This window comes from Lethenteron reissneri, chromosome 59, assembly GCF_015708825.2.
Source record: "Lethenteron reissneri isolate LAM-NWPU_2019-01 chromosome 59, ASM1570882v1, whole genome shotgun sequence".
NCBI classification, from domain to species: domain Eukaryota; kingdom Metazoa; phylum Chordata; class Hyperoartia; order Petromyzontiformes; family Petromyzontidae; genus Lethenteron; species Lethenteron reissneri.
The window spans coordinates 253,328-264,668 of NC_083837.1; the positions used below are offsets into that span (position 1 = coordinate 253,328).

The 11,341-nt window shown below is 53.6% G+C and overlaps 1 protein-coding gene across 6 annotated transcripts in view; it reads right to left on the reverse strand.

Annotated features, from left to right (window-relative positions):
- Positions 1-11,004, reverse strand: part of LOC133357652 (LIM domain only protein 7-like) — a 30,441-nt gene extending 19,437 nt beyond the window's left edge. The window contains exons 1-5 of one of the 6 annotated variants that reach the window (XM_061575730.1): positions 10,663-11,004; positions 9,695-9,804; positions 5,193-5,315; positions 3,534-3,678; positions 807-863 (exon numbers count right to left, since the gene is read on the reverse strand). In XM_061575730.1, coding sequence (XP_061431714.1) covers positions 807-863; positions 3,534-3,678; positions 5,193-5,265 — 275 coding nt within the window. In that variant the 5' untranslated portion in view covers positions 5,266-5,315; positions 9,695-9,804; positions 10,663-11,004. The remainder of the gene's footprint in view (positions 1-806; positions 864-3,533; positions 3,679-5,192; positions 5,316-9,694; positions 9,805-10,662) is intronic. The other 5 variants (XM_061575728.1, XM_061575727.1, XM_061575729.1 and 2 more) reach the window with 5 other exon arrangements.
- Between the last annotated feature and the right edge of the window lie 337 nt (positions 11,005-11,341).

Genomic DNA, 11,341 nt, shown 5'->3' on the forward strand with positions numbered 1-11,341 from the left:
ACAGAGTGAGAGAATAAGTGGAGTTTGTATGATATCGCCATGTTGTACAGAGTGAGAGAGTGAGTGGAGTTTGTATGATCTCGCCATGTTGTATAGACTATAGAGTGTGAGAGAGTGAGTGGAGTTTGTATGATCTCACCCTGTTGTATAGAGTGAGAGTGAGTGGAGTTTGTACGATCTCACCCTGTTGTATAGAGAGTGAGAGTGAGTGGAGTTTGTACGATCTCACCCTGTTGTATAGAGTGAGAGTGAGTGGAGTTTGTATGATCTCACCCTGTTGTATAGAGTGTGAGAGTGAGTGGAGTTTGTATGATCTCGCCCTGTTGTATAGAGTGTGAGAGTGAGTGGAGTTTGTATGATCTCACCCTGTTGTATAGAGAGTGAGAGTGAGTGGAGTTTGTATGATCTCACCCTGTTGTATAGAGTGAGAGTGAGTGGAGTTTGTACGATCTCACCCTGTTGTATAGAGAGTGAGAGTGAGTGGAGTTTGTACGATCTCACCCTGTTGTATAGAGTGAGAGTGAGTGGAGTTTGTATTCTCTCGCCCTGCTCTGCGTGGGGTTTCGCCTACGGGTTCTCTGGTTTCCTCCTCCTCCCGTAGCTAAACAAGACCACGTCGTGGAACCGGCTGTTGGCCAGACATTCCAAGGATTGGCCGAGTGAACCAGCCAAAGCAGGATTCGAACTCACGGACCTGAGGATTGCGAGCCGCTCTCCCTTCCACGTGCCGTTGATTACGTTGCAAAAGCAAAATTAGCGTCGAGTTTTCCCGAAGCCGTCGTGTTTAGCAAAGGCGGAGGAGTTACCGGTGGGCGGGCAAAGTCAGCGATCTTCTTCCGAGGAGGTTCCTTCCATTCGAAGCGCTGGAAATAATAAGACGCATTTAGGACGTACAGGATTCACCGTAGCATCAAGGCGATGACAACATCAATCGGCTTCGCCCCCTTTTCGGCAATATCACAGGAGGGTGTGAAGTGGTTTCAAAGGCAATGCGTTACATTTGTTACGGGAGCGAGTTTGTTGGCATGTTTCAGCACGAGCGTGACGATGCGTGGTGGTTAATGCAGATGTAGAGGTGTTACGGGAGGGCGAACAAACACACCAGGGGTGGTTATGCCCGCACGCGGAAGGATGCTTACATCCACGTCCGCATCGTTTAGCCTGGGAGGCTGAAACGGCGCTGTGATCCCCCACGGCCCCACCCCTCGGGGGGGGAGTTGCTATATAAGGCGGTGAGCCGGTGGGCTCGGGGTTCAGTGTTCAGCTTAAACCAGTGAAGAGCGAAGACCGGCTAGATAGGCCCTGGGACTCCCCTGGATCGCCGTCCTTCTAAGGACCGACCAGGGCAAGCCAGTGGCGTGGCCCCGAGAGCCCAGAGCCGATGTTCTTGAAGAGCCAGTCTGGTGACTCAGGGTGCCGTGATCCCAGCTTGGCCAGAGCTGGGTCAGCTAGCCTCCCCTAGCTCTGTAGTGGAGGACCTGGGAGTAGGCTAGCCGGGTTAGAGATAGTGGGATCCCCCTGTTAGACGGGTGAAGGGGCCGATACCCCTTCGAGTGTTGTATACCTTGGCCTGTATAGAGTGGAACGGTTAATAAATAAGTGTGCATCCGACTACGTCGTCCAAGTCTCTTTGAACCTACTACACAGACGTAACGATGCCTTGCGATCGCGGCGTGTGCCGATTTGGCGTTTGAAACATCTTAAAACACCTCCCCCGTGTTATGTCGGCAATGGGAGAGACGATTTCTGTGTCAACGGTGCAGAAAACGTCAACTTGTCACTCGCCACCACGCGGCCCTCGGTGACGACTTGGAGAGTTGAGAGAGGGGGGGGGGGGCTTGGGGTGAGAGAGAGGGGGGGGGGCGACTTGGGGAGAGAGGGGGGGCGACTTAGGGGGAGGGGGGGCGACTTGGAGGCGCCAGGAGAAGGAACCGCAGAGCAGCAGGAAGGCAGCGGCAGCAGCAGCGGTGATGATGGCGGTGATGATGGCGGTGATGATGGCGGTGATGATGGCGGTGATGATGGCCGTGATGATGGCCGTGATGATGGCCGTGATGATGGCGTTAGGCGGTGTCTCAACAGCAAGCTGAAGCTTGGGCGAGGCCGCAAAACAACAACAGCCCCTAGACCTCACCACAACAGCATACGGCAACCTCAATAATATAGCAACTTGAAGTCGAACTACCGATACACGGTTAAGCATCAATGTCGCAAATCGCATTCGCAAATGTGGTTTTATCCAGCACCACTCTGCTAACTGGACCGAGGAGACAGGGACAGATGTGGAGGGGGTCAGATGTGGAGGAGGAGGAGGATGATCGTCTGCCTATTCATTTAGTGACTTCAACCATCCCCAACATCGCAAACCATCGCCGTGCACCAGCAACAACAACAGCAACAACAACTCACGGCCCGTTGTCATTCCACTGCTGTATGAAGCCCTTCCCGTGCCACGTCAACCCTGGGCGTTGTTTGACCATACTTCGCCACGCTGGTCACAGTGCGGGGTTTGGCGAATCGAAGCTCGGAGTCTTCCGTTTGATCTCATCGACGCGAGGCGTTTCGTGTTTTAGAGTTAATATTTAACTCAGATCACTTCTCCATATAAATTCCTGTTCGAGTCAATTAAGATTCCAGCTCTGAGAATTAAAATAATGCATTCGGTTTTACTGCCACTACGGGGCGGAGAGCATCACTCTGCGTGCAGCCGGCGAGGGAGTGCGGAGCCCCCTGCCGTGTGGACCGGGGGGGGGGGGGGCACGGGAAGGGGGTCTCAGAAGTCGCTCTGCGATGTCCACTTCTGCGGGCCGTTCTCTCGTGAAGAGGGTCGCGCGAGGGATAATTTTATTTGCATACATGTGGTGAGTGGTGTGGTGTGGTGAGTGGTGCAGTGAGTGTAGCGTGGTGAGTGTAGCGTGGCGAGTGGTGTGGTGAGTGGAGCGTGGTTAGTGGTCTGTTGGGAGTGTGTATTGAGTGGAGATTGGTGAATATATTGTGGTGAGAGTGGTGTGGTGAGTGTGGTTTGGCGAATGGTTTTGAAAGTGGAGTGCGGCGTGGGGAGTGGTGACAGTATTGTGGTGAGTGGCGTGTGGTGACCGAGGCTTGGGATTACGAGGCGGTGTGACGGCACGGTGTGGCCGGGCGGTGTGACGGGGCGGTGTGGCTGGAGGATGTGACGGGGCGATGTGATGGGGCGGTGTGGCTGGAGGATGTGACGGGGCGATGTGACGGGGCGGTGTGATGGTGCGGTGTGGCTGGAGGATGTGACGGGGCGATGTGATGGGGCGGTGTGGCTGGAGGATGTGACGGGGCGATGTGACGGGGCGGTGTGATGGTGCGGTGTGGCTGGAGGATGTGACGGGGCGATGTGATGGGGCGATGTGACGGGGCGGTGTGGCTGGAGGATGTGACGGGGCGATGTGATGGGGCGATGTGACGGGGCGGTGTGGCTGGAGGATGTGACGGGGCGGTGTGACGGGGCGGTGTGACGGGGCGGTGTGACGGGGCGGTGTGACGGGGCGGTGTGGTTGTACCTGTCCGTGTTGTCGTAGCCGCCCATGTTGCGGATCCAGCTGCGGTCGTCGCGGACCGACGCGCGGATCGCCGTGTCCTTGAGCACGTCGGAGCGCTCCACCCGCCCCTCTCGACCTCCTCCACCTCCTCCTCCTCCACCACCACCTGCAGCATGCGGGACGCCCCAGCCACGACGTTCACCGGCACGCACGAAATCCTCGCAAATGGACTTCGCTTAACGAGTGGCCGCTGTTCACGCGACAGAGCGTTTCCACTGTGCACAGTTCTACCACGAGGGAACGATTTCCACACGACGCGGAACCCGCGTGTCGTCACAACGCGTGAGCGAGCCCGGAGTGTGACGTCACAACGCGTGAGCGAGCCCGGAGTGTGACGTCACAACGCGTGAGCGAGCCTGGTGTGTGACGTCACAACGCGTGAGCGAGCCTGGAGTGTGACGTCACAACGCGGAGTGGAACGGTAACGTGGCGGTGGCGGTGTACTCCCAGTTACTTGTCCCGCCTTGTCACTGCGCGGTGTGCGTGGCATCTCACGTGGTGGCATCTCACGTGGTGGTGTCTCGCCGCACTTTGCAGGAACGCATCTACCGCGTTGAACGAGGACTTGGTGCACGAGGAATCAGACTCTGCGTTAAGAGTCGAGAGCCGGGCCCCAACAGTCGCTCACTCGAAGCCTGAGCTCACCCATTTACTCAACGACTCAATCACTCGCGCACTCAGCCGCTCAGTCGTTCGCTCCATCTCTGATTCGCTTGCTCAACATCTCACTCACTCGATCACTCACTCGATCACTCACTCACTTACTCAAACACTCACTCACTCAAACACTCAGCTACTTGGATAGTCGGCTACTCGTTCGTTTATTGACTCGTTGACTTCACTTGTTCACCGACTCGCCCACTTACGCTCCCACACGCTCTGTACGCACGCTCTGTACGCACGCTCTGTACACACGCACACATTCCTGGACAAATATGCGGCAGCACCAGACACAGAAGGCAGCAAGCAGAGATCACAATCGCCAACTACACCCGTGCAGTGACGGACGCTTCCTGCTCAAGCCAGCCCCGCCGAGTCCTCGTGGACATTCCACATTCAAGTCGACGCACAACAAAGTGTCTGACGATTGTGACGATCATCGTTTGATACAGAGACACGCACAGTACACACACAATGGTGCCCCGTGTAGCCCACATGGGATTTGGGGGCAAGTGCTGTCAGCGATAATAACCCATCATCACGCAAACTCCGCCGCTCATCCTCGCAGCAGTAGCGGCTATTGGCTCAGCCATCAAACAAAGACGGTCACCGCATCGCACCGCATTCGGATGCACTTCTGTGGCCGTCTGGAACGCTCTTCCTTACGATATTAGAAGCCACTGGGAGCTGTACACTTAAATCGAGATTGAAAACTAACTTCTTTAGAACTGCTGGTTGTGTTTAGTTTGTCGTCATTACCCCACATCTCCGATTAGCACGGTTGTCCAAGTACAGTGCGAAAGAAGTTTAACATACACACACACGTGTACACACACGTGTACACACACACACACGTGTACACACACACACGTGTACACACACACACACGTGTACACACACACACACGTGTACACACACGTGTACACACACACACACGTGTACACACACACACACACGTACCCGAGGTCAACAGGCCGATAGTCGAGCGGGGTCTTTGGGACCTGGGCACGTCTTTACGAAGCTGCACATCCATTGCTCGTTCACTCGCTCGCTCCAGACGAATGGAGAAGAGAGATGCGCCTGCTAAAACAAGATCAGAGGTCACGGTCAATAGGTCAGCATGGCCAGCGTGTCATTCAATTCTTGCCACAACCGTGGAGTTGCCGGGTACGTCAACTCCACGAAGCTCCTTGTATGTATCTATGTATGTTGAACAGATGGTGGTGGTGATGATACAGAGATGGTGGTGGTGATGATGATGCTGTATGTATCTATGTATGTTGAACAGATGGTGGTGGTGGTGATGATACAGAGATGGTGGTGGTGATGATGATGCTGTATGTATCTATGTATGTTGAACAGATGGTGGTGGTGATGATGATACAGAGATGGTGGTGGTGATGATGATGCTGTATGTATCTATGTATGTTGAACAGATGGTGGTGGTGGTGATGATACAGAGATGGTGGTGGTGATGATGATGCTGTATGTATCTATGTATGTTGAACAGATGGTGGTGGTGGTGATGATACAGAGATGGTGGTGGTGATGATGATGCTGTATGTATCTATGTATGTTGAACAGATGGTGGTGGTGATGATACAGAGATGGTGATGGTGGTGATGATGATGCTGTATGTATCTATGTATGTTGAACAGATGGTGGTGGTGATGATGATACAGAGATGGTGGTGGTGATGATGATGCTGTATGTATCTATGTATGTTGAACAGATGGTGGTGGTGGTGATGATACAGAGATGGTGGTGGTGATGATGATGCTGTATGTATCTATGTATGTTGAACAGATGGTGGTGGTGGTGGTGGTGATGATACAGAGATGGTGGTGGTGATGATGATGCTGTATGTATCTATGTATGTTGAACAGATGGTGGTGGTGATGATGATACAGAGATGGTGATGGTGGTGTTGATGATGCTGTATGTATCTATGTATGTTGAACAGATGGTGGTGGTGGTGATGATACAGAGATGGTGGTGGTGATGATGATGCTGTATGTATCTATGTATGTTGAACAGATGGTGGTGGTGATGATACAGAGATGGTGATGGTGGTGATGATGATGCTGTATGTATCTATGTATGTTGAACAGATGGTGGTGGTGGTGATGATACAGAGATGGTGGTGGTGATGATGATGCTGTATGTATCTATGTATGTTGAACAGATGGTGGTGGTGATGATACAGAGATGGTGGTGGTGGTGTTGATGATGCTGTATGTATCTATGTATGTTGAACAGATGGTGGTGGTGATGATGATACAGAGATGGTGGTGGTGATGATGCTGTATGTATCTATGTATGTATGTTGAACAGATGGTGGTGTTGAAGATGGTGTATGTATCTATGTATGTTGAACAGATGGTGATGATGATACAGATGATGGTGGTGGTGATGATGATGATGATACAGAGATGGTGGTGGTGAAGATGGTGCATGTTGAACTTCTTTCGCACCGTACGTAGCCAACCGTGCTAATCCTTTTTTTAAGTGAATACAAATGTACTTTCATTTATTATTTCTCAATTTATTTGATTAAACTCTTAATAAAAAATAAACATTAATTAATAACAAATGTTTACATTGTGTTAACTTATGTATCTGTTGAGTGGGGGGGGGGGGGGTTCCCCTCGTGGTCGATTGGGCCCCCCCTATACGTTGCATAAAGCTGCCCCCCCCCCTCCCCTCCATCGTTACACCCCTGGCACCACCTCAACAACAACCAGCAGCAGCAGCAGCCGCACCGAGTGACGGGCCAGCCCCACCACCACCCCCTCCTAGTTGTGCCCCTGCGGTTGAGCCCAAGCTGGCGACAACAGAGGGGTAGAGGCGTCTCGCCGCGGGGATTGAACACCCCGACACACGCCTCGACACACACACACCTTGCGCGTACACCCCGACACACGCACACCTCCGCGTCTACCCCGACACACACACACATCTCGACACACACCCCGACACACGCACAACCCGACACACGCACACCCCGGCGTCTCCCGTTAGTTCACGGACAACGGGCGGGGCATCCACATTAGAAGGTCGGCAGATCCATCGATACCCGCCTGGGGCGCCACTCTGTGTGTGTGTGGAGTTTGTGTGTTCTGTGTGTGTGTGGAGTTTGTGTGTTCTGTGTGTGTGTGGAGTTTGTGTGTTCTCTGTGTGTGGAGTTTGTGTGTTCTCTGTGTGTGGAGTTTGTGTGTTCTGTGTGTGTGTGTGGAGTTTGTGTGTGCTGTGTGTGTGTGGATTTTGTGTGTTCTCTGTGTGTGTATGTGTGTGGATTTTGTGTGTTCTCTGTGTGTGTGTGGAGTTTGTGTGTTCTGTGTGTGTGGATTTTGTGTGTTCTCTGTGTGTGTGTGTGGATTTTGTGTGTTCTCTGTGTGTGTGTGTGGATTTTGTGTGTTCTCTGTGTGTGTGTGTGGAGTTTGTGTGTTGTGTGTGTGTGTGGAGTTTGTGTGTTCTGTGTGTGTGTGTGGAGTTTGTGTGTTCTGTGTGTGTGTGGAGTTTGTGTGTTCTGTGTGTGTGTTGAGTTTGTGTGTTCTGTGTGTGTGTGTGGAGTTTGTGTGTTCTCTGTGTGTGTGTGTGTGTTCTCTGTGTGTGTTCTCTGTGTGTGTTCTGTGTGTGTGTTCTGTGTGTGTGCGTGGAGTTTGTGCGTTCTTTGTGTGTGTGTGTTCTCTCTGTGTGTGTGTGTTCTCTCTGTGTGTGTAGTGTATGTGTTCTCTATCCCCCTCTGCTCTGCAGGGGTTTCCTCCGGCTTCCTCACACGTGAAGCCAACGCTCATCACGCACCATGGAAATTCATGGCCAAACATCCCGATTGGAAACTCATTGAGGCTGTGTCTGATAAAGGGATTTGTTATTATTGTATTTGTAGGTGTCATTTTTACTACAGACAACTCGGCTAATAAGTGGTTTGTCGTGACTTCAGCATCATCGGCACTATCATCACTGTCATCAATGCCATCATTAATTGCATCACAAGAATAATCACCGTCATCATTGCCACGATCACCATCATCATCATCGCTGTCATCATCATCATCATCACGATCATCATCATCAGTCACGATTACCATCATCATCACGATCATCATCATCAGTCACGATCACCATCATCATCACGTGCAATTCACACCATCAACAGCAACACTACATCGTCACAATGAAGCGTTGTGCTGTAGTCGCGGCTTCTGTCATAGCAATGCCGAATTTCCACCGCTGCCTTGTGTGGTCGTAAATACTCGAGTGCTTGTAGGAGCTTGCCGAGCAGGAAGCCGCTTTGGTTCTCAGTTTTATCGACCCGCTGGGGCACGTCTCACGCTCGTAACACAATTTATTATTCACCGTCACGACGCCTCACCAGACCTCGCGACTCAGAGGGGGGTCCCTGCCAATGTCGATTTGCACATCGGGTGCGACGCTTCTGCTGCTGCGTGGAATCCCCCGACATCATCACAGCGCCGGAGGTTTGATTTCCCTCCCAAGATTTGATCCAGAACTTGGACCATAACGCAATCACGCGATGGCCTCGACTCTTGCGAATGACGTCGCGAGGTCTTTAACGTCCTTTGTGTTTGCCGCTGGCTGTGAGGGCCCCCACCCCGCGCGACGAAACCGCGAACCTCTGCAGGCAACGCGCGGCCACGGGCACCGCGTTGGCACGGCACGCGCGGGGGGCCTTGACGCCCTCTGAAGGCTGAGGGGGCAAGTGCTGTTAGCGAGTGTCACCCCTCGAGGGAGGTGGGGTGGCCTGGGGGAAAAAAACACGCCCGGCCGCCTTTGTCTCCCCAGTACTGATGTTTACACACGACAACCAGTTACTCGATTGAGGCCGAGTCGATTTCGAGGCCCAGGAGCGGTCCACACGATTGCTGCCGTCATGGGTCGAGAGCGCCACTCGAACTCGCACACCAAGACCCCCCCCCCCCCCACACAAAGACCCCCCCCACCAAGACCCCCCCACCCCTTAGCAGCCTTCAACAGGCGACCGCTCCCCAAACACCGACACGTGCGCACACTCCGACAGGCACACACCAACACACACTCCGACAGGCACACACAAACACACACTCCGACAGGCACACACAAACACACACTCCGACAGGCACACACTCCGACAGGCACACACAAACACACACTCCGACAGGCACACACACACACACTCCGACAGGCACACACACACACAGAGGCACACACAAACACACACAGGCACACACACACGCACAGGCACACACACACGCACAGGCACACACACACAGGTACCATCGCAGCGGATTGCACACCTGGACTTTGTGACGCGTGTACAAGAATGCCTTTTGCTTTTCACAGAGTTACTAAGCACACACACACACCAGTCTTAAAGCCACAACACGCCGAGCGGCCGGCAACAAGCAACAAGGCGACAGGCGAGGAAGGAGGGGGGTTTAGGCGCCTGTCGCTGTACGTACGTCCTGGGGTCGTCGTCGTGGTCGTGTGGCTGTGGAGCGGAGCGTCCTCGCCGTGGCTCTAGCGGACTTCTTCCTCCTCTCGGGGGGTCCCGCGCCGTCAGGGACAACGCCTTGGCGGCGGCGTTGCGCAAGCGGCAGCAGCAGTTATTCCAGAAATGCGAGATTATTTTCCAACTCCACCCACCCACCCGCCCGCTCGCTCACCTCGCCGCCCGCGCTCCCAACTAATCCGTTCACTCATCTACATACCAACTCACCCACCTCGCCTACCCCCATATCCACTCATCTACATACCAACTCACCCACCCGCATATCCACTCATCTACATACCAACTCGCCCACCCGCACACACACACACTCATCTATACACCCAATTACCTGCTTACTCACCTGTCTACCCACCCACCTACCTGCTCGCTCGCTGACATGCTCACGAACTCTCCTACCCACTCACCCACCTAGCCATCCACCTACCTACTTGCCCACTAACTCGCTCACTCACCTATCCACCCACTAACACAATCACTCACTCATCACCTACCTACCCACTAACGCAATCACTCACTCATCACCTACCTACCCACTAACGCAATCACTCACTCATCACCTACCTACCCACTAACACAATCACTCACTCATCACCTACCTACCCACTAACACAATCACTCACTCATCACCTACCTACCCACTAACACAATCACTCACTCATCACCTACCTACCCACTAACACAATCACTCACTCATCACCTACCTACCCACCCACCAACGCACCAAACCACCCACCCGCTCACGCACTCATTTGCTCACTCGTCTCACTACCCACCCGCTACCCCACCTACCCAGTCACCCACGAACTCACTCACTCATCTACCCACCAATCCACTCGCACCGTTCGTTCGCTCACCCACCCACTTAATCACCACCAACTCACTCACCCACTCAACGCATTGACCCACCCATTCACTCACCTGCTCACCCACTCATCCGCCCGCCCTCACGCTTTGCCACACAGCGCGGCGGTTTCCCATCCACTCTCTCGAGGCGCAGGGAGCGAGCGAGGAGGGGTCGTGGCAGCGCTGAGAAATTAACTTCGCGGATCTCTCTCCCCGGAATCGGTGTCCGTGCAAAAACCGGTAACCGCGTGAAAATACCGGAAAATACAGTACCAGGTTTGCCACAAATAGAAGAAACGAAGTCTAACGATAACAAACGCGGTGCGTGGAATCTGTTCAGCTGAAACACAACCCGGGGGGGCAGTGGCGAGCTCGGCCAGCGAGCCCCCCCCCGCCGCACGCGGAACGCAGAAGTTGCCCGCCTCGAGGAGGACATCTCCCCGCGCGGAAAGTTGAAACAATGGGGGGGGGGGGGGGCGAGTTTCTCAAACCCCCCCCCCCCGCCATGTGATATGGGGCCGTCCATAAATGACGTCACGCACCTGGGGGGGGCGGGTCAGACATTTGTGACGATGTGTGACGGTGGGGGAGGTCTGAGAAATGTGACGTCGCATCAAAATGCGCAACTTTAAATAAATATAGACGACACGTGTTCCACTTAATTAAACAGAGGGGGTGCATCTCGCATTCCACTGCGGGTGCGATGGGAACATGTCCAGGTGTCTTTTGGAAGGTAAATCGAAAATACAAATTA